Source organism: Haliotis asinina, chromosome 6, assembly GCF_037392515.1.
Source record: "Haliotis asinina isolate JCU_RB_2024 chromosome 6, JCU_Hal_asi_v2, whole genome shotgun sequence".
In the NCBI taxonomy this organism is placed as follows: Eukaryota; Metazoa; Mollusca; class Gastropoda; order Lepetellida; family Haliotidae; genus Haliotis; species Haliotis asinina.
The window spans coordinates 39,997,792-40,024,566 of record NC_090285.1 but is presented as its reverse complement, the minus strand read 5'-3'; the positions used below and the strand labels follow the sequence as shown (position 1 = coordinate 40,024,566).

The 26,775-nt window shown below is 39.0% G+C and overlaps 2 protein-coding genes across 2 annotated transcripts; both read left to right on the top strand.

Moving 5' to 3' along the window:
• The first annotated feature begins 13,021 nt into the window (after window positions 1–13,021).
• Window positions 13,022–16,106, top strand: LOC137286303 (uncharacterized). The gene is made up of 4 exons (XM_067818080.1): window positions 13,022–13,058; window positions 14,691–14,811; window positions 15,361–15,479; window positions 16,030–16,106. Exons 1-4 carry the CDS (start codon window positions 13,022–13,024, stop codon window positions 16,104–16,106), a joined length of 354 nt encoding a protein of 117 aa, XP_067674181.1.
• A 2,847-nt stretch (window positions 16,107–18,953) lies between these two features.
• Window positions 18,954–21,590, top strand: LOC137287875 (uncharacterized). Its single transcript, XM_067820255.1, has 4 exons — window positions 18,954–18,990; window positions 19,936–20,056; window positions 20,813–20,931; window positions 21,514–21,590. Exons 1-4 carry the CDS (start codon window positions 18,954–18,956, stop codon window positions 21,588–21,590), a joined length of 354 nt encoding a protein of 117 aa, XP_067676356.1.
• The last annotated feature ends 5,185 nt before the right edge of the window (window positions 21,591–26,775 follow it).

Here is a 26,775-nt window from a genome sequence, read left to right as displayed (position 1 = left end):
TTGTACATTGCCTTAAGTTTTCAGGAATTGTGTACATTGCCTGATTAATTAGCCCAATTATTGTACACATTGACTGATTGTTTAACAGGGATCATCCAGATGCCGACGTTTATTCGTTAGAGCAGTCAATGTGTACAAAGCATTCACAGACTTGGTTTCAGACCCAATAATGTGACATTATTAGATTGGCCAAGCTATAACCTTGACTTGAATCCAATAGAAAACGTTTGGGGACGTCTTTATGGAAGATCAACTTCTTTATTGTCCAATAGCGACGTTTCGATGCAGATACTTCTGTCGTGTTTAAACATGACGGACTGTATAAATAACCTATTTGTTTTCAGATGTCCATTGAGCAGGACGGTAACGGACACCAATGTGTGCTAGGTATGGTATCAATGCATAATACAACCATTGAATTACGCAGTCAATCCCATGCATTGAGTATACAATTCATGCAAATAATCCAAGCTGTTGAAACGGTTGGGGATCACGTTTGAGCATTCACATGTACATACGACCTAACAACGCGTGACACTTTCGTGCGTTGACTACATTCTGTTTCATTTGACTTTCATCTTTTAATGAATTTTGAGAGGTGGGCATGGGATTGAGTGAGATGAGGGAGAAAACTGTGAAGTGGTCAGAAAGTATTAAAGCCCAACAGTTCACTTTTGCTTTATCCTCTTCTTGTCCTATACGTGATAGTTATAACGTAGTTTACTGTGCATTGTGGACTGCTTATCTTCGACTCCAGGGTATTAGGTTTGGCATTGCTACTACAATGAAATGGAACATACAACAACACGAGAGTGAAAAGAACATGAAGATACATGTTTCTTGTATAAGGACTGGCTACAATGATCGACATTCGGATATGTCGTTGAAGGCTGAGAATTTGAGTGTAGCGTAAGGGTAGGGGGCTATAAATGCTTAAAAGCCACATCTCAATCCTCTCCCAGCATTCACAGCAACGTAGAAGCTGTCAAAGCCGGCATCTGTCCAATCCGGCAAGTTGACACCACCGGTATAAAATCCCAGCCATCTCCGTTGCTAGTACATTTTACCATCATTTAAATGTCCTGTAGACCGTCAGCTATCTATCAATTCCGGATCGCAGCATGAAATGCCCACCCCCTACCCCCACAAAAAAAACAAAACAACAACAACAAAAAAAACCCAAAACAACAAAAACAAAAAAATAAACCAAACAAACAAACAAAAACAACGAATATGTGTTTATAAAGTATCTATAAAGTATAAAGTGCTGTTTAATCTGGCGCATGGCTATTAGTCAACCGGATGTGAAATGTTAGCAGTTAATTCGGTGTTGAAATACCTTAAGTGGCTACGTGGATGCCGACAAACGAAATATATGCGTAATTCTGCATATGAAGCAGGGTGTTGTGACAGAGAAAGGGGAAACATAACCCAAGTTTATCACATTTAGGCTAGAACCAGCCCACAACGGGAAACAGAAACAGATGACGGTTTACTCCACTTTAGATGTCTGTTGGTGACTGATGGGTAACCGTTCTAAATTAACTGAAACTGAACGGAAACCTCTTGGAGTGTGGGTGACGGATACCCCGCAGAAACTCTTACGCAGTGGGTAATTTTAAGTTTCCGTCATTGTGGAAGTTATTGCGTCCAGCTATAGTGTAAAAGACCGGAAACTCACTGGATTCTAGGTGGAAACCTAAGTTTCAGTCCACTTCCCATTAGTTATTTTTGCTGTGTCTGTCAGTGTTATCCAAACAAACAAATTCGCTGCACATTCTAGTGCATTGGTATGTAGATGAGCTTACAAAAAAAAAACAAAAAAAAACAAAACAAAACATTTTTCTATCGAATCAAATATTATCACCACCCATGAGGATCAGTCAGGCTAACTGCCTCCATCGTGATTAATCTATTACATGGTCTCTGATGCAACCGTGACGATTAGGGCTAGATCTAACCTTTTGTAATCCATGCCTGTGGCTAGAGGTGACTAACGAGATCGGGTGGTCAGGGTCACTGACTTGGGTCACATGTCATCGAATCCCAGTTGCGTAGATAGACGTTTCGATTCTTTACAGATCACCGTCATGTAGCTTGACTAATGGTGAATGCGGCGTAAAACTAATGCATTCATTCACTCAATATTATCAGCCATTTTCACTTACGGAACATATGAAACATGGCGTGATTGTGGCGGCACTGTCACTGTGTTATTGGAACTGACAAGTTCAACGCGACATGCCACACAATACACCCATTGAATGTGATACCCCATACGACGTCAGAAAATAGCCTATCTGCTTTCAACCCGCCTTATGTTTGCCCTATTTACTCTTTACGTTATAAACGTAGTCAGTGGATACGGGAATTTACAGCTATTCACTGTTGAAATCGCGACATACACAAAACCGCCGGTCGGAGTGTGACGTATATTACATCTTTTCCTTCTTTTATATTGATCTAGGCCAATATAAATTATTGTAAAGACGTGACGCTGTCTTCATATTTAGCAACGGTTCCTCATTGGTTAACTGCAGGTCAGGTCTGTGGGCGCGTTTGTTTGCATTATATGTTTAGTAAATATACGTGGTATGAAGGACACGGCAAGTTACTTAGCCATATTCTGAACCTTAACGGTATAGCTGTGCTGAGCTACAGAACCTACAGCCATGCAAAGCGTCCTCTTGGTCTCTCTTCTGCTGCTGGGTCAGTATCGCATGTCTTTATTTATAAATTTAAAATGTTAATATTTTCATACAGACTACTTTTAATCACATCGTTCCAACTATTTATTTTCTGACTGAAATACTACCAGTGTGATTATTTTCAACCCGTCACAAAGGAAATGTATTTGTCTTTTTCAAAGTGGCACGATCACACATTTTCCCATTTTACAGTAAATATATAATTATAATCAGTAGATAGGTATATTTTTTTCTGTAATTATGTATATTTGCTGATTATGACTTATTGATGTATTGAAATTTTCAGGATATGTAAATATTTTCAGAAATCTAAGCTGACTCGTTATGCATATTCATTGAAATCAAGATCTGGTACAGGTACAGTTAGCACAGATGTGCAGATGTGCACACACATAAATAGAGATATTTTATTCGGTAGGCAAACTTTGGGCACGTGTGTGTGTGTGTGTGTGTGTGTGTGTGTGTGTGTGTGTGTGTGTGTGTGTGTGTGTGTGTGTGTGTGTGTGTGTGTGTGTGCGTGTACTTTGTGTACCTGTTATTTGTGAGGGAAAATGGGGTTTAACCTTGTACTCAACTAAGGAATGTTAAGTTGTTTTTTCTCATATGACGTTGTGCATGAACAAGCAGGGATCAACAAGTACCATATTTTAACGTCTTTCGGTATGATGCGGCTCGGGGGTCGAGCCCGCGACCTTCCGCTCTCCGTCGCAGTGAGGTTGCACTATAAAATCAGCTTTAGGATGGGTTAGTACAGGCAGCCACACGTACACATGCATACACGTCGTCATTTGAGAAACAATATTGTTAGTTAAGTACGACGTAAAGCCCCACATCGTTAAAAACCGTTCCACCTCATAGATAACCGGTATACGTAGTACATACACAAACGCACGCACACACAGTTTGAGTATGGAATAGCTGTTTTGCTGCTCATCAAAGCGGGACGACGGAACATGCTCAGGATCAGAATATGCCGCTATTGTTGCGCCTTGTACAGCATGTATAGAAAAGCGTTAGACCTACCTATCAAACTGTCACAGCGCTACGTTTATTGACAGTACTCTTAGACTATTATTTACTGTATTCGATATTTTGTAGTGTTTCAATATTGCGCTAACTGTTCCAAATTCCGTCGTTTTTTTAATGTCCCATTGGAATTCAGTGTGATCTGTTGTCGGACGTTTCCATACGCAAAATAATCAAAACACGTCTTGAGCTGGGATCACACCTGCTCATTTATTTCTCACCCTTATACATATCCCAATCCATGTCCTTATACGTATCCCAATCCATGTCCTTAACGCGCAATCGTATTCATGTTTATACTTATTTCCATACCAATTCACCATAAGAGGTTATTGATCAAAAATGATAATGATAACGATAATATATTGACATTAGTATCAACATTCAATTCTGTATTCATTCGAAAACGGTCTTTAAGATAAACTCAACATGTTTACAACTAAAGATCACATCTTATATATTCAACTGGATTAAGAGTTACATCGATTTAATAAAAATCAACAGCTTCACGTTTTCATCGATTGTCGTGCTCGTCATGTGACATAGGAAACTGTACGTACGTTCACAAAGTATCGTCACAATGTCGCTCAGCCATGTTTAGCCAAATTCTGTCAGGGTTCGACGAAAACTGATTTGGGATATCGTACGCATAATATGCGATAATTATGCATTGATAGGGATGTTGTGATTTTTTTCGGATAAGGGTACAGATGCTTTTAAAATAAATAAAGCATAAGGAACTTAGATGTGTTTCTAAACGATCCCTACTCTACTTATAGCTGTGTGTATTCAATTCTTGCAGGCCTCCTTGGAACGGCTAGCAGCACTACCTGTAACATTGTCAACTGTGTTGCCCAGATAACTAACACTGCATCTTACTGCGCGTAAGTATCTGGCTAAGCATTTACTGCTTGACACGTATTAGATGAACCTGCGCTGTAAACGCGTTTGTGACAAGTAGGCGGGGCGGGGAATGCAGACGAATACACTTGTTGACGAATACACTCTGGGATTAATCACGTACAGTACACGCTGACCGTGGCGTGAACTCAATGCTGCTTCTGTTTAACATGTGTCCAGTTGTATGATATAACAATCAAAACACGATTTGCACGAGGAAATTGAATTCAATATTTAGACGACAACCTGTTTTCCTCTTGTTTCAAATAGAATTTTCCGGAGTGCGTACCCATATATTCAAACTGGGGTCATTTGTCAGGTCGTGGCTCATCAGACACTTGACAAGCAGTATATGTATGGTCCATCTGTGTTACTGTTATGTATAAATCCACTGTATCTATATCGTGTTTGTTTGTTTATGTGTGTGTGTGCACGCGCGCGTGCGTTAGTATACAAGGTCTATAAAGAAAAAGTTTATGTTTTTCCAGTTGTTATGTTTTTTTCTAAACGTTTTCGTAGAAAAAAAATAGCTCCAGTTCTTCTTTATGGTTGCCAAACACGAAGAGTTACATAATGATTCCATGGAAAATATTCACGCTTAATAGTTTAAACATTATACATCAGTATAACAGTTTCTGTGTCACTATTCCTAAAAACAGATCCTTGCAATTGAACGGTAATGCATGCATGCATATCTATATTTCCACGTGGCTGGACAATGTAAGAAATGTAATAACACACCTGTACTGTAAGTCATGTGGCCTGAATTAACGAATAAACTTCTGTCTGTATATGTTTTATGTGCAACCTTCCGCTTAGTTCATCTGTGGGTCTTATCTATCCCACTCATCTGTGCACATGTATGTATCATGTGCATGCATCATTGCAAGTTATCCAAGTACTGCATCTTACTGCATCTTATAAGAGTTTGAATCTATGCCGCACTCGTATACAGTGAACGTGCCACCTTCTTCCGTTATTCCATACATATAAATGAACCTGATTCTGTGTCACGCTTGTATACAATTCAACTGCGCTACGCTCATATGTTGCACTTTTGATACCTGTGCTGTCAATGTAGACACTTCATCTCTGCCATCGGTGTTACTTACCCGCGCAGTTCATCTGTCACATTTCGTATAATAGATGGTGAACACTTTTAGGAGTTCGGCAGAAGGCTTTCCGGAAGTATTTTGGAGTTATCTGCCCTAAGCTTTCGATTTGTTGACTTCCGGGAGACATTACTCTAGGTCTCTCCACGTTAGTGGCGATGGTCGTAAGTGCTCGAAAGTTCTTAAACTATGAATGTTTATATACATGCTCGTTGCCGTGTGGGGACGGACACACATTACTGGAGTATACATCATCAATTGCTGGCAACGCTTGATCTTCATAGCCGTCAGACCGTTAGCTGTGTTACATTCTGCATAACTGTTTCTCTCTCGCATACAGAAGCGTATCCGGGCCACGGCGAAATTTTTCTACTCTCATTATCTACTACGAAGTGTTACTATCTCCTAAATAGGAGTTAGTATCTCCTACGTAGGACTTAGTACTTAATATCTCCTACGTAGGACTTGGCACCTCCTACAGAGTTAGTATCTCCTACGTAGGACTTCGTATCTCTTACGTGGGGCTTATTATCACCTTCGTAGGACTTAGTATCTCCTGTAGGAGAAGCTCGATATATGTTATTAAAATCTGAAATGGTGAACTTAGTTCCCCTAAACGCGGAAACCATTTCCCTTTTGACTGTTTCAGCCTTGTGTTTCATTTACGTTTAGAGTTCTGTGTTATATTCACCACTAGAGGCTACTATCATGCGTTTCATTTACTGTTAGAGTCTACTGTTTCCTTCACCATTAGACTCTTGTGTTCAGTTATACTACACATCAAAAATTGAGACTCACTAGTGTAAATGTAGCCGCATACTTCAGTCAACTGTTCTAAATTAGATTTTGCAAAATAGTTCATACTGTTTACAGGTACCGTTTACACGTGAACTGATGTATAACAAAAGAAATTCGTAACGTTGACAAGATTATTGTCATGCGTTCAACAAATGATTAAACTCGGTGGAAAATGGCAAATTCTTATCAAAACCTTACACCAAAACACCAATTCACATGCACGATATTTGTACATACTTTTCAGCAGTTTGATAAATCATAATCGTGCAATTAGTTGTTTTCCCCAAGTTGGTTGAGAAATTCATCTTCGTTGTAACCATGGATACATATATAACATATATTGGGTGTTTTTAGTGAGCCTAGACTTTTGATGGGTAGTATAATTGTTGCATATTACTTTCATGTGTTGGACCGACTGTTGTACTTTACTGCCTCGCGTTCAGTTTGCCCTATTGTTACGCGTTAGTTCACTGTTACATGTTGCACTTCGTTACATTTTTGTATTATGCCCTGGATATTTCAGAGGTCGTTGCACATTAATCATTATCTGCGTGCACAGACGTGTCTGTCGGTGGCAATCTATACGTACTTATATCCTTATACTTATACAACTATAATGACAATCTTTTGCAAATCTGTATTGCTTTACGCCGCATTAAACACTTTTCCAAGTCAAGTCCACTTGTAAACAATTACGAAAAAATAAACCGCAAACGAGCGTTATGTCTGATCCAACCTAGCCTCATATGAAGACAGGCAAAACTTTCGGAGGACGTGTCATAACGACAATTTCATGTAACCAAATTCTTCCCCCTCCTCTGTCTGTGTGCGTGCGTACGTGCGTGTGTGTATCTGTGTAAGAGAGAGAACACCCATACCTGCAATTAGATCAAGGTCAACGTCACGCAAATGTAGCCCCCCCCCCCCCACACACACACACACAAACACTAACACACTAACACTAACACACACTAACACTATATTAACACTGCGTTAGTGTCATAAATATGCATTAACGTGTATTTTCATTATCTAACGTCCTGCATTACCAAACATTTCTCAATTTAATAGCCACACTTCATAATCCTAACCTTTAAAAGGATATATAAAGTACTACGTGGCAGATAGTAAGTCCTACGTAGGAGATACAAAGTCCGACGTAGGCGATACTAAGTTCCTACGTAGGAGAAAGTATGTCCTACGTAGGAGATAGTGACACCAAAAAATTCTAACCGTGGCCCTAATACGCTTCCGTACTCGCACTAAGACTTTGGTGAGTTTGCTATATATTTTGTGGTCCATTGCCTAAGATTTTGTCTCATTTGCATTGTATTTGAAATCGATATTGTGAAATTGACTTGAGACTTTGCATAACTTGCTCTCCCTTTGCTAAATAATACAATATTTGAATGTTTTAGACTTGCCTTTGTTCTGCTTTGCTGGTTCTCAGGGGATTTCTTACACCTTTTGTTACGGCAAATTCTTAACTATAACAGTATGTTCCGATCAACTCTATGAAGTGCTTCGAATTCTGGTTAATGGTAAATAACCATCTCAAGTAGCGGTAATTAATCATGATTGTGGACCATTGTTACAGGGACTTTTCGAACTGCGGTGAGTGATAAAAACAACTACATCAAATGTGTCGGTTTCATGATAATTATAACATACATCGTGGTATTCTTTCCCACTGTAATACAAAAAATAACTCGATAAACTTTGAACTTTTTAGGTGCCTCTTGAGTGAAATAGCCACATGCACAGGAGATAACTCGACTGTTCTGAACACCCTTGGTACCCTTAATTGCGACGGTATGTATTCCTTTTTGAAGATTCAGCTATCCTATTATGCCCAGACAAACAAAAAACATTGTTTCTGGGCTTACAAATTATTATAGATCCGAGTTCATGGGCTTCAAGAAAATGGTGAATAGCTTCGGCCTTTCTCAGCTATTTAACTGACATCCTTGCACTGTAACTATAATACGGATCAAAGTAGGGCTGGGTCTTATTCACTTATGTCAGCACAATTACAAAAGATCACGGGCCATGACGCATGATTGACTAGTAAAGTTCAATCTCTGTATTCTATCTTCAACGTTAATCAACCCTGTGTTTTGGCCGGTGTTCTCTGTATCACTAAAAGTGAACTAATTGTACTGAAGTAAGTGTATTTGGTTCCTTATTCAGGTGACATCCTTGAACTATCATAATAATTAAAATACTGTTCATAGTCATTGACCAAATTCACTTACTTCGCTACTACTAAACTGGGTCACTTACTCACTAGTGATGCATGAACACCGACCGCGACGTATGTTGCGAGTTTTGTTTTACGTCGAACTCACCAATATTCCATCTGTCTGGAGACTGTCTGTATGTAATCGAGTCTGGACCAGATAATTCAATGATCAACAACATTAGCATGCATATACACAATTAGGATAGTACGATGATATGTGTCAACCAAGTCAGCGAGCCTGACCACTCGATCCCGTTAGCTTGGGTGACAGAAGATCAAATCTATCCCGAATCTTGACGGGTGGCTAGTTTATTAGGATACAAAGGTTATACTTACAAAATATATTTATGTCCTTGATTTAAGATATTTTCTTCAAAAGAAAACATCATAATCTTTTTATAAGTACAAATTTCGTATTTACAACGCGTCGCCAGAACAAAAATGTTCAGACGTTTCCACATTGTTGAATAGACATGTCGATATATACAACCTCTTTAAAACATACAGCAAAATAATTATCATTTTAAATACTTTCTTATATCTAACATTCATCTTAGAAATATTAATTGTGAATGATACAGGTCATAACTGCTATTCGTATGCTGGTGAATGCTAAATTTCAGATTGTTTTCAAATGAGCGTTGCGTTTGTTGAAATAAAACGTTTTAAAATTGTCCTTTTTGTTTCTTTCAGGATGTCGATTGTTCACATCACTGCCTCTCATCATGGGAGCACTTCTGGTCCTGCTTCTCTCCCGTCACTGAAGAGTGAAGCCTCTATATATGAAATTAGAGCCCCACGACTATCATGCTTGTTGACTCATTTCCTTTAGTATATACATGTATATTCAACTCAGCCTCACGCTATAGTTTATGATATACAAGGAATTCCCTTGATATCCTGTAGCTATGCCTTATGCGTTATTGTATTTACGAATGCTGGAGAAGCCTATTGCAGCAAATTAAATATTATTTCAACTATGGTTTTGTGTTTATTTATATTTATAAATGGGAACAGTGAGAGAGCGTGTTCCAAATAAGCTACAGATCCATTTCGTAAGTTACGGTATGGCTTTGGAGCGCCATCTTCTTGGCTGCAAAAAGTTTTTATAGCACTGTACTTACAGGTATGCCGAACTTGTATAAAAACCCGAGTCATGTTGATCAAAGGATCGTACTAAGTCTTGCACCTGACAGCATACTCTGAATGTATGTATAAAAGTAACACCCTACCCCATATAATTGATATCGAGCCTGTATTGTGCATTTAGATATCCTTGATTCCACTTACTAATCCCGTTATTGCCCTCCGGAACAATACGTATTAATATGTTAAAGTTTAATGTGTACTCTTCCTCTTTCTCTTCCTGCTCCCTGTCACCCCCTCTTTCTGCCCCTCGGCTTCTCTGTGTGTTTGTGTTCGTTCCTCTCTCTCTCTCTCTCTCTCTCTCTCTGTAAATCATGTAAACTACTGAGTGGCTAATATGCTATTCTAAACCATTATACGTCGTTAGACCTGTTTTATGCGGTGCTTATGTGCCCGAGTCATTTAGTGGACAAGCCTGTAACCCCTGAAGTCGTTAGTACATGGGGTACGGAAACCATCCCGAGATTACAGGTCGACATTGTTTAAGCACCAGCCGACCTCATCAAACCGACCGTTGTCAGACAAGATAATGCATTCTGATAATCAGGCCTTTCCCCTTATGTCGCAACATGTGAAATATTTCGTGGACTATGAACCTCCTGTTTGCTGATCAAACAGAAACCTTTATCTCATCAATAGCTGAGGCGAGATCGGTGGTAGACCTGCACGTGCATTAACATACTTGATGCCCATGATAAACTATGATTACTTCCATATTAGCCGCTTGCGGAACAATGATTCAATGATTCGTAATCTTGTTTTTGCTTAATATATTTCTTGTTTGAGTCTGGTTTCACATCTTTTATATATGTATTTTTGGGTCAAATTCGGTCAATTCTTTTAATAGGATTCCGTTAAACAGATAACTTGATATATGCGTGTCTTTTTTAAATTTCGCTTGGTTTTAAAAGTTTTCTGATCCAGTTTAGTAAACTTGTAAAGACCTGCAAGTCTTTTTTCAAATTTAGACTGGGTTCAAACCCTTAAATTTAACACTGTCTAAAGGTAAAAATATAACGACAAGATGAATTTGAATTAGGTTTTGACGCAACCTTTGACACCGCACTCGGGAAAAGTAAAATCGTACAAGCCCTATTCGTGTAAGTAAACCTTATCATTATACTGATGTTTTAGCTAATACCTACAGTGAAAAGAATGTGTCAAAGTGCAGTAAACTGCAGGTACTGGGAGCACCTGTCTGGGGCTAATTGCCGTAAACAATACGGCACTAGGGTAGCCTAGTGGATAGTTGTAATATTTAACACCACATCGACAATATCTCAGTCATATCGTGACGAAAACAATTTACACAATGAAAGATGAAAACATTTTGAATAGGAAGAACTAATAATGTCGACGATGAGCAATTAAATACTTAAGTATCGCAGATATGAATATAAAACTAGCATGGAAATTGAAAACTAAAACATTACAATACAGAACAAATATAGCTTGCCAACAACTAAACTCAGAGGATACAGCCACGGGTACAATGTGTGAAGCCCATTTATTGTGTCCCCCGCCTTGATATTGCTGGAATATTTGCAAAAAGCGACTCAAATAAATCCCCTCACCTGTTAATTATTATTTACGGGATATATAGAGAGATAGCACATGTCCACTCTAGTACATGCTCAAGGCATTGATACTTTTTTCCCCTTAATCATTTGGATGTCAGTCTTAAAGGCACATCGCATAATCAATCTCAGCCCTCCACGCATCATACCACTCCGTCCGGTCATTTACCACATGGTTGTGCACTGCACACTAGGGATTGTGTGCACACAATGGTGGTTGTAAGGGTTTAACACACGGTCACGAGTGGGATCGATCCAGACACCTCAAGCACTAAGGCCTGGCGCCTTAGCCAGCTCTCCCACCACTCCCCATTTGACTGTGTACTCCAGGTATCTTCCGAGCTTTGACTGTAAATACATAAACTGATAGTTTCTAACAAGACATTAATAAAGTGAACAAACAACAAGATTTTGTTTCTATTTCATTCTTGATCTATATTTCAGTAAATATGTATAATAAATTAGTGCAGATTTTAGTAAATATGTATATAATGAATCAGAGTAGATTTCAGTAAATATGAATATTTACAGCAAATTTTAATAAATATAAATAATCCCCAACGGAATCAGTAATATACATAATCACTGAAAGAAATCACATTATACATATTTACTGTAACATACTTACAGTGAACAAAAACGGTAAAGAAGCGTGAATGTTTTGTTTTTGTTTGTTTTTTGTTACCTATTTTTGTTCTCTTTTCCGTCTGTTTGTTTTTAATTTATTTATAATTTATTTTCATTTATTGATTTATATTGCGCTAAAACCAGCATCTTCAAAGCAGAATCGTTCATTCTTATCCCGGATTATATTCTGCGCGTGAGGCACTTCAAGGTTTTAGTCATATGACTTATCCCACCGGGTACCCATTTTGTGCTGAGTGAACAGAGGTAATTTTGAAAGAAAATCACTAGTCAAAGGGGAGACCACATGTATCGCACGTGCTTCATTGTGGGACAGGACCGAAATCATTGAAACTCTCAGGAGTTAAGCTGACAAACACGGTCACCCATCCGAGAACTCGCTGCGCCTAACTTTGCTTAATTTCACCTGTGACCTGATGTCTATCTGCACGACTCCATAAGAGCGCCGAGTCATAAAGAGGACAATATTCCCAGTCATATTCATCGCTAATTTCTATTTGTTCGGACATGTTAACAATGATAACAATACCGTAGGTCATGAACCATGCCACTGACTATATGAACGATATTGTCTGTTGTCCAAGAAACTGCTTCTCTGATTGAATACGCTGCCACGCGGACAATGAATACTTTCAGTGTTGTTTTCAAAAGGATAACATCCCTAAATATATATACATAGTAATCGCATGAAATCGACATGTTGAAAACTGTTATCGCTTTTCGTCAGAGACGCAACTCGTGACAATGATTTAAATATTTATCTCTTATCGTACACCTCTCGTTGGTTGCCACAAAATCCACCAACATGATATAGGTTTACACGCATTCACACTCTTTCAGACGCCACATCTTCACCAACCAATCACCATGAACAAGTGGATCATTTCAGCGTTTGTTGTAGCAGGTAGGATATATAATGATACACACCTTTGGGCATGGCCTGTAACCTTGCTCATCTTTGCACGGAAAGATCTCTTGCACTTTGACATGCACGTCTAAAAAGATTGCTTTTGATGAACTATATCCTGTACCGAGGTCATGAAGATTTTAGGCTAGATATTTTCATTTTCCAGTGTGTCTGTGCGTGCGCGTGAGTGTGTGTGTGTGCGTGCTTGCGTCGTCGGTGTGCCAGAAGAAAGTATTTTTCTCACAAACGTTTACCAGACTGCATTACCCAGTTTAGACTGCATTCATATTAAGGCAAAGGTTTAATTTTCACTACATAGTTACGGAGCGTGTATCATACCAATTGTTTACTAGCTTTATAACTGATTACACTACAAACTATATCAAAACATTCCTTGGCCGAAAACAATCCCAGAAGCACTGCGAACACCAAGACAAAGTTCGACTATGACAGCCATATGAAATACTCTGCCACCTTTTATGTTTGCTTTGTTCTTGTCTCTGAACTGCAGTCACAAGTGGTTTAAAGATCTTTATAAAGACAACTATTTTCCTCATTGACATTTACGTTCTTGTTTAACGTGAAATCTGCAAAGCGCGACCAGACCATACCGACTCCCGGCTACTCGCGACATAAGGAAAACTAAATCATTACGACTCTAATCTACATCATTCAAATACTTTGTTTTAGATTCAGGTTGCAATATACGCCATAGCAAGTATTGAAGGGAACTGATATTTATCATAATTTGTACTAAAATGGGATAGGCAACAGGGTCATGTGATTACGATCACTAAGTTCAGGCAATTCTGACAGATAGCAAGGCAATTCTGGCGGGACAGAGTATCCAACACCGAGTCTCTTCCCATCGGTCGTCATCTGAATACAAGTACAAGTATTCAGCTTTATACATAATAAATTTTACTGAAAAAGAAGTAATGTACCACTGATTGACTTACAACGTAACGATTGTATTCTCCTCTGGGGGGCACTATATGAACTTCTACCGCTTTGTTTGTCTAAGCATGAACAAACTGATAAAAACTTGAGAGGCAGTTAAGTTTATTCAGTCAATAATGAAACTGGCTAGGCTTAGCTATGGGCGTCACTCCGCCATCACACAAGCTGTGTCCCCGGCTTTCTTGATAATGCTGGTTTTATGTTATGTGACGGAGCCACGTGTTCAAGAGCATAAAGATTGAATTTATTGCTTTAAAACTTTATTATCTTTATGCTTGTAAGTTATGTAAATGTGCATCCACATTATATATGCGTACATACGTCAACCTCGATGATGTTATAGACATTGCATTGATAATACAATCAAAAATATCAGTCATCAAATATTACTATGTTTATTCTATACGCCTCACGATGACAATAACTGTTTCACCAGAACGTTTAGACACTCAAACAATGCACCTTGATGCAAAAAGCTCCTAAAACTTTTTAAAAGAAATTATTAACTTCTGGAATGAAGGAATCATTTTATTTAATGGGCAAGCACACACACACACACACACACACACACACACACACACAGAGAGAGAGAGAGAGAGAGAGAGATACATACATACACAGATACACGTCTTTGTTATTTCAAACAAATTTGAATGTTTCATACTGCAGTATGCGTCGGTTATTCGAGTGCTGACTGTACATTGGGTGACGTATCCGTGATCACTACATGTTCATCCAACTTTGGAACCGCATTCGCAGCAGCAGGCCAGGATAAGGGTAAAGTTTGTGCGTAAGTGAAGTTTGTTTACTTCATCACCTCCTTCTCTGGGACCCGTGGAGATCCAGGTTACAATTGGTCTAATACTAACTGGATCCGGGTATCAGTTCTCTGACTTGACACACGTCACCGTATCTCGATTGCGTTGATCGATTTTTTGTCGTGGTCTTGAATGCGGGGCAGTATAAATACTGTGCTGACTGACAAGGTCAAACAGAAGAGAAACAAGTCATATTCACTCGATGGCATTTTAAAACCTACACACAATCGTGTTGGATGTGTTTTGATGAGGCGGCCTACTTCGAGGTACTTCATCTCCAAATACAAGCGTGTTCTTCATATACGAAACATATTGTATACAGTTTAGAATGTGGCACGAATATTGAGTCACAGTGGGATACTATAATAGTTTTTCAGCATGGGCGGTGGGGTAGCCTAGTGGTTAAAGGGTTCGCACATCACGCCGAACACCCGGGTTCGATTTCCACACGGATACATTTTTTTTCTTTATATTTTTATAACTTTAATGGATGTGCCAATTTGATGGTGCCTGTGTTTCAGAGCGTTCGAGGCGTTCATCACATGCATGAACAAAGTGAGCAGCGGTTGTAAAAGTGACTCATCATTCTCACAGGCAATGAATCAAATAAAGACCCAAGTGGGAAGTTTCGGATGTTCATGTAAGGTTCCTAATTATGTCACGTAGTTAATGATATCAATAAACGTGTCTGAAACACACCCCATAAATTCAATGTACTAAAAAGACAGGGCAGTATTTTGCACTGAAGATGTAATGTCGTTTTGATGCCGATATTGAATAGAAAAATACTATTTCATGAAATAATCATTTGACCATATCTGTTTCTGTTAAATAAAAGCATTTCTTAAGCAGCATTACACCTGAGAGTGCCGAGCTATAGTAAAGACGATTGTATTACAGAAGAGCAAGCTTATTTCAAGGTGTAATCCTTTGTGTTATAAAGTGGAAATGTGAAATGTTGAATATTGCAGTGCGGAATCTGCAACATAAAACACAACTTACAAACGTAATTGAATCAGGTGTTTCATCATGTACATCTAGTAATACCCATGTTGATATCCTTGTTAAATGTTAAAAAATATCTCTAATTGCCCATGCAGCGCAATTCACCTTTTAGGAAGTAGGAGTCCTCCACCCTCCCACCTTGTCAATATAGATGCACGGCTGATGGACTTCCTTTTGTGTTTCAGCTTCAGCGCCCGGTGTATACATGTCAGTAGTCGCAACAGTCATGGCTCTTCTCACCACCTATGTATTCGTGAAGTAGACAGAATTGAATAATCATTGAACATAATCATACATAGATCGAAATAATCGCTCAAGACAATCATTCACATGTGTCATCGAACAAAGATTCAAATGTATACTTTACGAACTGTTATTTATATGATCAAATAAACAGAAGTCATTTATCTATTAAAATCGTGTTGATAGTGTGTATGATGATCCTCTGGATGGTTACTTCGATAAGCCTCTAGGGCGGTGGAGTAGCCTAGTGGTTACAGCGTCCCGTCGGCACGCCGAAAACCCAGGTTCGACTCCCCATATGGATACAATGTGTGAAGCCCATTTCTGGTGGGATTTTGCTGGAATATGTCTAAAAGGGGCGTAATACCATTCTCACACACATTATGCATCTACCCTGATTGTGAAGACACCACAAATGAGCTTTACATATTGTACTAATGGCTTAATTCTCACAGTGGGATACAGCATTGTAAAACTATGTGAAGAACCGAACTCGGATGTTCGGGATGACGAACGAACACTTTAACCACTGGGCTGCTCCATCACGTCTACTGTGTAATAATGCACAAAGAGTTTCTTTCGCTCCTTGTACAGCGGGGGGTTTGGTTTGCAACAAGGGCGGTAGGGTAGCCTAGTGGTTAAAGCGTTCGCTCGGGTTCAATTCCTCACATGGGTACAACGTGTGAAGCCCATTCTTCTTTTCCTCCGCCGTGATATGCTGGAATATTGGTAAAACTCGGCGTAAAATTGAACATATTGTATCCGACAAGTCAAGAGAATGATTTATTTTGGATTTTTCCCGAAATCTTCTGATCCAAGAAATTAATGAAACACATTATAACTGATCACGGTACACCACACATGCAACACTTAGTGTTTTCAGACAACTGGAGGTGATTGGGTGAGTTTAGTTTTACGCCGCTTTACCAATATTCCATCTTTCGATATTTAACAGCAGCTGGCACCTTTGACAACGCAGTTATACATATTTGGTGATAAAGTCGCACCTGAAAGCCACTAGACCAAAAAGCAGTGTGCACCATCTCGCACCCTGACGACCATCTCCACGTGGGGCTGTACACAGATGGGTATTTCCTCTAGCTTCAACCCATTCGCTGGATCAGCGAAAACCTGAGTTAGTGAGTCTTGTTTTGCGCCGCACTCAGCAATATATCAGTTATATCGCAACGGTCAGACTGTCTGTATGTATGGACCTGGCAATTGAGTGACCAACAGCATGAACATTGACCTACGCAAATAGGATAAGACGAGGGAACCTGACCACCCGATCCTGTTAGTCGGTTCTTATGACAAGCATAGCTTACTGAAGATCTTCACGGGTGGCGTAAAACTAAACTGAACCACAAGTCGTTACTGTGGCCTGGAATGTCATTGCTCTGATTAAACACCCTCTGAGTAAAAGTCGAGGGACATTCTTTGAAATCTAGGTGAAAAGAGCATACTGGACTGGACCCCAAATGTTGAGAAATGTGAACATCAAAGGCTGGAGCTGTTGGAAGATTGCTTGACATGAAGGAAATGTCGACTAATATACGTAACATTGAAATCATCCCTTCTGTTATTGCCATAGCCTTTTGAAAGTTCTTTGCACCATCTGTTATTGACAGGTTGACACTGACCATCTCCGGGTCATCACATCATGCATCAACAGCTGATGTAACCCACCATGGTATGTGGAAATATGTGTAACACATTACATAATAAGTTGTTCGCTGGTCACAAGGGGGCCTGCGTTGATAAATGAAACCTCGATGTTTGTTTGCGTTCTCTGAGCCCGAAATGGAACATAGCCATAAACAATCATTCAGGGTACCCATAGGCCTTAGGGACCAGAGGACAAAGCATTTATCTTACCGAACACCTCAATGTTAATTTCGAACTGTATGAAGCATGGGTACAAATCTATTTGTAGCCATCACTATATTTGGTAGATTTTGCATACCGATTTAGAGTTATCTCCCTTCCATCGTTTCGTATTCGCAAAACATCGGTAATTTCCGTACATCATACGTGATTCATTGTTATTCGAGATAACGAATTACTACCACGAAGTACCAAATGAGGTTGGCATTCCCAGCGGGGTACACAAAAATGTTACTTGCTTGTAAGTTTTACATTGAAAACGATAGACCAGCGCTCATCCAATCAGAAACCGACATTTCTGTGTGAGTGAAAATAATAAGACCCCCGTACCTCCTGATGCTGATCTGAACAATACAGTGCAACTGGTAACACTGCACTGGCGGTAACACGGTTCATGTCCCTATTAAACTGGGGCGGTAGGGTAGTCTAGTGGTTAATCTTATCATAACAAGTGTTCTCTTGTCACGCAAGTCATTCAAGACTACACTAAGTCTTGTTTCGTAGAGTGCGGGCCGGAAGAATGTCCAACTTACAGGCTGAAATCCAGATGATCATATTTTGACATGTGATCTTGCGGAATTCTAGTACAGGGGTAAATTTAATTCTAAAAAATTCGAGATTCGTGGTTTGAAGATCCGGGACAGATTTGATCTTCAGTACCCCATGCGAAAGGCGCGACTAACGTCAGACTCACTTACTTGGTTGACACGTCATCTTATGCTCATGTTGTTTGATCACTGGATAATCTGGCCAAGACTCGATTATTTACAGACCGCCGGCATGTAGCTAGAATATTGCTGAGTGCGGCGTCAAACAACAAACCGACCGACCCACTCATTCAGTGAAATGATGTATGGATCTATCTTATCTCTCTTCAGGATTTATCTCTTATCGGTCATAACCTGGTTGCTGAGAAACCCGGTGATGACACACGTTTATATACATATACAAGAAGAAAGGCATATGGTAACTTGACCTCATCATGAACAACTGGATTATTTCAGCGTTTGTCGTTGCAGGTAGAGTATATATATACCGGTCAAAAACAACGTTGCCCGTATTCGTAATGAAGGCTGTGATGCACTTTGACAAATATTGTAGATGCCTTGAATTATTTGTCGAGAACGGTTTCTCTTGATGAACATTCAGTGACTAATAGTTTTGATAAATAATTCTTCACCATTTTTTATTGAGAAGATTTCGTCCAACAGATCGATGTCTTCATTGATATAACTGGATCTGTTACATCGAAATATTCATTTCTTCAAATGCCATTCTTGCTATCTTTACCAGGATGATATACTGGCATCCGTTACGAAAGCGACGGTTCAGTAATTTATTACATAAATTTTGTTATTTTCTAAAGCGGTTTAACTTTTATTTACTAGCGTTGGTTTAACATTTCTAAGTATTTACTTGATACAAGTCATTGAAGAGAGCAGTAAAATTAGTGTACAGTGGTAGTACAGTGGTGGCCACATGAATACGTGCAAGAACCCAGTTGCGGGTACAGTAAACAAACTGGGTTAAAAAAAACTGTCACTAAATACATCAGTCTACCTACCTGTGAATGGGTACCTCTTAGAGATGAGAAAGCTGCAATTACTCCGTGCGCCTAGTACCAGCAACAGTTGTATGGTCCCCAGGGAGTTGACATCATTGTGATAATATGATGAGCCGTTGAGATTAACGTCTAATGAACGATTTAAAAATATCCTATAAAAATGTGTAACTATCATCTATGCAATATCTCATCCCTACACTATTGACATTTCCTTGTAAAATTAGATTGAGTGCATGAGTTAAACATCAAACACAGTTTCAAGCATACGTTTGGTATGTGTATCAATGTTTGGTACGCTAAATGGCTGCTTTTTCTGTTTCACCGCAGTAAATGTTTTTTGTTCAAACGAATTACTTCGAAACACTCCTTAGTAAATTCAAATATATGCTTCGCTTTTCAGTTTGCGTGGGATATTCGAGTGCTGACTGTTCGTTGGCCGACTTGGGAGTAATTTCTGCATGTGGAACTGCTTTTGGAACCGCTTTCACTGAAGCAGGCCAAAGCAAGGCCAAAGTTTGTGCGTAAGTGATACTTGAATATTTTATCATATTGAACAATACTCAGGAAATGAAAATGTTCTTCGTGGACTACAGCCTTGCATACATACATACATGCATGCATACATACATACATACATACATACATACATACATACATACATACATACATACATACATACATACATACATACATCCTTACATGCATGCATGCATGCATACATACATACATACATACATACATACATACATACATACATACATACATACATACATGCATGCATACAACGCTTTTTATCATTGTAATTGCGCCATGTGCAGAGGTGAATAGTTGCGCCTTGAGACCACTTTTAAAATTTGATTTCGGGACGAAGGATGGATGGTAAATTGTTCCAGAGGAACGTCCTGCTCTAGAGAAAGATCTGTCACCATATGACTTATTTCTAGTTTGAAGTATTTCAAGGAGAGAATGGTCTCTTGAGCGGAGTGATCTAGTTGGGTGATATGGTGTCAGGAGATCTGAGAGGTATTTTGGTGCTAGATCTCTAGAGCACTTGTTAACAAGGAGTAGGATTTTGTAGTCGATTCTGACACGAATTGGAAGCTAGTGTAGAGTTTTGAGGGCAGGAGAGATGTGATCAGTCTTGTTGTTTGGACAGATCAAATGATCCTCATGATTTTGACATGATCCCCAAGCATGCATAAATGTACTTCTCATGTCAACAACATGGTTCATAATGAAAAGCTTCCAGAGATGAAACCGGTATCCTCATCTTACAGTGCGTTCGAGACGTTCATCACCTGTACCAACAAAGTGAGCAGCGGCTGTAAAAGTGACGCATCGTTCAGTCAAGCAATCGACCAAATAAAGAATCAAGTTGGAAGTTTCGGATGTTCATGTAGGTTCCCAGTTCTACCATATTTCACATGTGGATAATACAATACAACAGCGCAGAACGGATTAAACCTATAAATGTGATCTGTTGAGTTTTAGTGACCAAGGTACTGATTCATAAATTGGCGATCTTTTAGTCCATGGGTAAATCCAGCACTTGCGCATGACCAAAATTCCAGAACCTATCCTGAACTATCACGTCTGGGAATTTCAAGGTCGGGCGCTGTACCTTTACATTAAAAAATTCCAAAGTCATTTTCTGTAGTTTTGCGTGAAATAACCTCAAAGCCGTAATCGGTGCTGTTGCATTAGAGAATGTCAAGATCATGACGAGTTTTGTGTCATTGTGTGAGTCAGCTGCAATACTGTGCGTGGTATTGAGAATTTGGACTGCTGGATCGGTAAAATCGAATACTGCAAATTCATATAATATCCAGACGATTGATCACGTTAAATTCAATTTTGACACTTCTGCTATATGTTGAGAAGCATCTCTAAATGATCATAGTAACGTCTCATTGTATAGAAGATCTCCGTATGTTATACACATACCTGCCCGACTGATGGACTTCCTATTGTGTTTCAGCATCCGCATCTGGTGTACAAATGTCGGCTGCTGCAACAGTCATGGCTCTTCTCGCCGCCTGGGTATTCAAAATATAGACAGATTTGAAGAATCAACGAACTTAATCATAGACAGATGAAATAATCAGTGAACATTATCTTTCGTTCCGTTTCATCAAACAAAAAGAAATGTTTACTTTTCCATGATTAAATAAACATCAATCGTGTGTGTCAAAATCGTGTTAATAGCTTTCTTAACAGCCATCTGGATTGTGAAGTGGATGCTTAGGCACAGTGTTTGAACACAAACAGCACAGGTCCAGTGGTCAAGCAACAGTGCAGTTGTTATGATGGTAAATTGTGCAATTCTGGATATGAGGTAATTTTAGTTCCGGAATACAGTACTTCTCCCAAACGGATGAATTTAAGGACAAGTAAAATTAATTTTATTTATTAATGGATCTCGGGAAATCAGTGATGACACTGTCTATCCCTACATGCAAGGATGTTTGCAGCTTATCATCATGCACCGGTGCTCATGACATCCAGTGACTGTCTCCAAACAAACCAGATCGATGGTGCTGAAATAGGATTTTCACTGATTAGTGATGACAGGTTTCATTGAACTGTATACTGAACTGAAGTGTAGAGATTCTTGTGTTAGTATTTAAAGAAATACATCGTGGGAACCAGTTCAACAGTAATCAAATAGATATAAGCGATTCACCTTAGAACTATTAAACCACAACTTCACTACTAGCTTGAAAAAAAATGATAACATATTTGACAAAATATACTATACCAAAAAAGAAACCATTTGTATTTTTAAAAGTCTATTAATTATGTACTATGTTCAAACAATCGTCAAAATATGTAACAAAAGTGTTGATAACATGATCTTTCACAATTGCACTAGTAACAATGGATTTTACCTGAAAATGTTGATTATGATGAGATTTCCTACAAAGATTAGAAAAGCATCGCCACAATGCAACAAAAATCACCTTCCAGTTGAAATTGTGTAGCAAAGAGCATTCACTGTCTGGCAATAAAAATCCAAATTACGTTCAGAAATTGGTATTCGTTTTAAAGGAGTTTCAAGGCCAACTCACTACGTCAAGCCTTAACCCTGTGACACGGAACATCGCCACTGAAAGAATGCATGCTGGAGATTACAAATCTTTTATTGCCAGGCGTTTGAATGTTAGTCTGAGCAAGATATCATGTCTTGCAGCTCGTTGCAACCAAATGGGTATAACAAATGACCGTCCCCGTACAGGCAGACTTCGAGTTACCGCTGCAACTCCAAAACGGTACATCCGGGTACTACATTTGCGTGATCGTACTGCCACGGGTGAGAGCACACCAGTGAGGGTGTTTGGACTTCAGAGGATATCCGGTCCGACTGTACGGAACACAGATTGATATGAGAGAGATTGGTGAGAGCCAGAAAAGACGACGTCGGGGTCGTGCTAGTGGCCACCATCGCGCTCAATGTCTTCGTTATCTAAAAGTATCCACTTGGTTGTATAGGCCTATAGTTACCATCATCTAAACTGGTGTAAAATTCAATGCACTAAATCCTATTTGTGGACGAGTTATACATGTTTGAAAATACAACATTTTCGTAACAGGTTTCTCGACTATGCGTTTCTTTTTTTGACAGTATAATGTTCACTGTCAACATGAATATACTAAAGGCAGATGAAATGCATCGCGTTTTATGCAGTTGAATGAAACAACCGTTAACAGATTAGATTTTGTTTCAACAATACAAAAAAAACCCATTCTTGTTGCTAATCCAAAATGGCTAATACACACAACAGCAGTTGTTGTTTATTATGTGCTATTTTCCTTTTTCAAAACCTTTTAGATAATATCATATGTTTAGAAAGAGAAGCAAGTGGAAGTTTATAGTTAGTACAGACTAACTGTCAGTGTTATATTTCCGAACTGTCATTACATTTTCGACTTGAAAATATAAAAACTGTGATATAATCATCGTTTCTTTTGCATGTGTTAAAACGACGAGAATGGGTTAGCTTCTTTGAGTGACATTTAAAAGCTGGCGTGCTGAACGGCGAGAAGAGTTCAATGGATGTCGTCTTTAACATAAATATGAGAGACGTTTCAATGTAGTTGCTAACACTGTTATCAAGCAAGCGGTGTATAATGATTGTGTTCATCGCAGTAGGGAAGATGACATCCACAAAAATCTTGCCTTTATGTGCATCACTTCTAAATGCCATTCAAAGACTCCACAGTTAATGTAACGTTACTTGTCATTAAGAAATGTTTATCAGTCAGCACGAAATCTTATACTATAGCTGTTTTAGCGGATACTGGCAGATAGAACCTGTGTGTTAGATACTATTTTAATTGTATTAGATATTGGTGTCGGTTAATTCGTCTACACCCTTCACGATATCCAGCAGCGTGCTATCAACTGCTAAAGCAACAGGATGAAAATGGTAGCCAGAATTGTGTTTGAAGCTGAATCATATATTTCTTCAGATATTTTACCCAAAGTTTTATTAAGTCTGTTTGCTAAAATAAGATGTCAGTCTCATAATCTCAAAGTCCAGAAGCACAGAAAATTGAGCAATGATAACAAAAGTGATATAACCTGATATCATGCTTACATGAGATGCATGATGAATACCATATTATTCTTATCTGTCCATGTTACGAGTTTCTAAGGAAATTGTACGTACCTCCCTCTTATACCAATAACCCATCAAGGATGAAATTCTATAAGCTGTTAGCATGTAAAGATCTATCATTGATAAAAACAATATTGCTATATTTTTAAAGAGACCCAAGTATTTAAATAAGTATACTATACAACCGCACTGTATTGACATATTAAAGCTTTTCTGATGTACTCTGGGCCATGAGGCCTTAACTTCTGAATAAAGTCTGTCATAACGTTACTTGTATAAGGCAAACTGTGTTGCATGGCAACTGACAGATACACCAGCTTCTACATGCCCGTCTATAACCTAACGTTAACAAGTTTGATTTAGGTCCTGGTGGTTAATAGCTGATACATGTTGTCGAATCAATTACATTTTCAATATTAGTTCTACAATGCATTCATATTTAACTGCATGTGTGCAGTTTACTTAAACATGTAGCTAGCATGCGCAAGCCTTCCTTGCACGTTTGATAAGCTCTATGCCTCGTCGATGCGCTACTGTTCTTAGTGTCGATGGTGGACATACCCGTTACTGAGCTTGTGACATGGTCGTTTGACCCCTGTCCCGCTTGTGGATTCGTGACGTCAGTGTGACTGACTTTTCAACTGAAATTATCCCGACTTGTTTTGGTCTCATGATCGCTCCATTGAAGTTTATATGTACCTATGACATTGTTATCGTACTTATCAACTGGGATAATATCTTGACAATGTAAAGTTTCTTTATGTGGCTAGTATGTACTATATATAATATATAAAGAAGACAATTGCGTCAGCAAGAAACAGGGTGATCCAGATCTGTGATAATGCAGCATTGCCGAGAATGTTCAACATCGTCCAACATTGCGGCCTACCTGTATCAGTTATCTGTAACAATTTCCGCTGACACTGTTGTTAGTGTGTGTATTGTTGACAGGGAACCTCTGTACAGATAAGATGAATGTAGTGATGAATTGTGGTAGTTCTATATTACTATCATGACTTTTAATTCTACCTGATACACAACCACACGGTGTCCCCTTAGCAAGCCAAATACTAGTACCTCTTTTGAAAGAGCAATGAGTGGGTACTCAGTAGATGACGTGGTCAGATCCGTTTACTCCCCGGGGGACTGAGATAGAAAAACCAAGGCTACACTGAAGAATGAAAGGCAATGGTGTTTTAACATGCTTGATAGATTGTGAAGATCTGATCCGTTATAAACAGCAATATGCACAAATCACATTCGAACAATGTATATGCATTTAAGCTTGTCTAAAGTGTCTGATATATATGATACCTATAACAGGAGCAATGATGTTTGATTTATTGGTTACAGCATATAATTACAGAACTTGAACAGAATCGTATTAGTGTGTATCATGTCTAGAACCGTTCATATTTAGGTAGATAGCAGTGTAAATATCTTACAGACTGTCCTGTATTCCAGAGGTGTGGAAGGTGCAAAGGTGAAGAGTACATCACAACCCGTATCAGATAAAGATAACCCATATCTCACAACCTCAAAGACGTAGACAGTGTCATATCCAAAAATGCCCACCATTGTAGCGGGCAGTAGGAACATGGAAATTAGGTGCGCTAGTCAGATCTTACACAACAAAGATATAGATATTGTACGATTAATTGAAATAAGAACTTGGCGATCAACAAGTAAATGCTTCTTTATACAAGGCTGTGTTCGCCTCGGTATATTTTGGTAATAAACTCAAAATATATAAAAAAAAGATTTTAATTTGATCGCGTCCCGATCATACATTTGTGCACTATAAGAATGGGTGTCAGTAAGAACGAGCGTGACTGAATCTACAACTCATAAACGCGTGCTAAACTTCTTAAGTTGTATTTCTGAGATACAAAATAGAGATGCGTTACTCCCTGGTCACGTTTACAATGGATGTAAATATAAATGTTGTCCTTTGTGTCACAATAAAATATACGGATTATAGCTACAGCTTGTTCGGCATAACCTGCAGCTCACTGGTTAAATCGTGAAGTCTTTTTTCGGTGTCCTCCGCTGTCATATTGCGGAAATATTGCCGAAACCGGCGTAAAACAATATTAAGCTGATCAAGTGAATACTAATACACTGGGTGACCGTGTCACGGCTGGTTGGGTCAGTTATTGTGACGGAGTGCACCGTTGTAACTTGATTGTCAGCATGCCCAAACAGCAGAGACCAGGTCGCCGTTTGACATCTCACTGTCGAGAAATTGTTGGCAATGTCCTAAATTCTTTAAGAAGAAGCTACTGATGGTTTAATGTTTCCGATTCGGGCTTTTAGGCAGCGAAAAACAGAAGTGATGGTGTTGGTTGAGCTGGCTGTATAGAGTGATAGCGAGAGTGAATCGAAATGCGAAATTAACTGACGAGTGGCGTTTGTTATTTGTAAAGTTAGTAAACCAAACGACTGTATGAACAATTCAATTAAAACATAAAAAGACTGGGTTTTTTTCAGAAGTGTTGTTTTCCCGCTAAGGACTCTAACGAAGCCATGTACCCATGCTTCGCAAGAACACATCATTAATTATAACTTTCTGTGCCACCCATTATTTAACTCTGCCTGACGTTAGCCATTTGAGCTCCCTG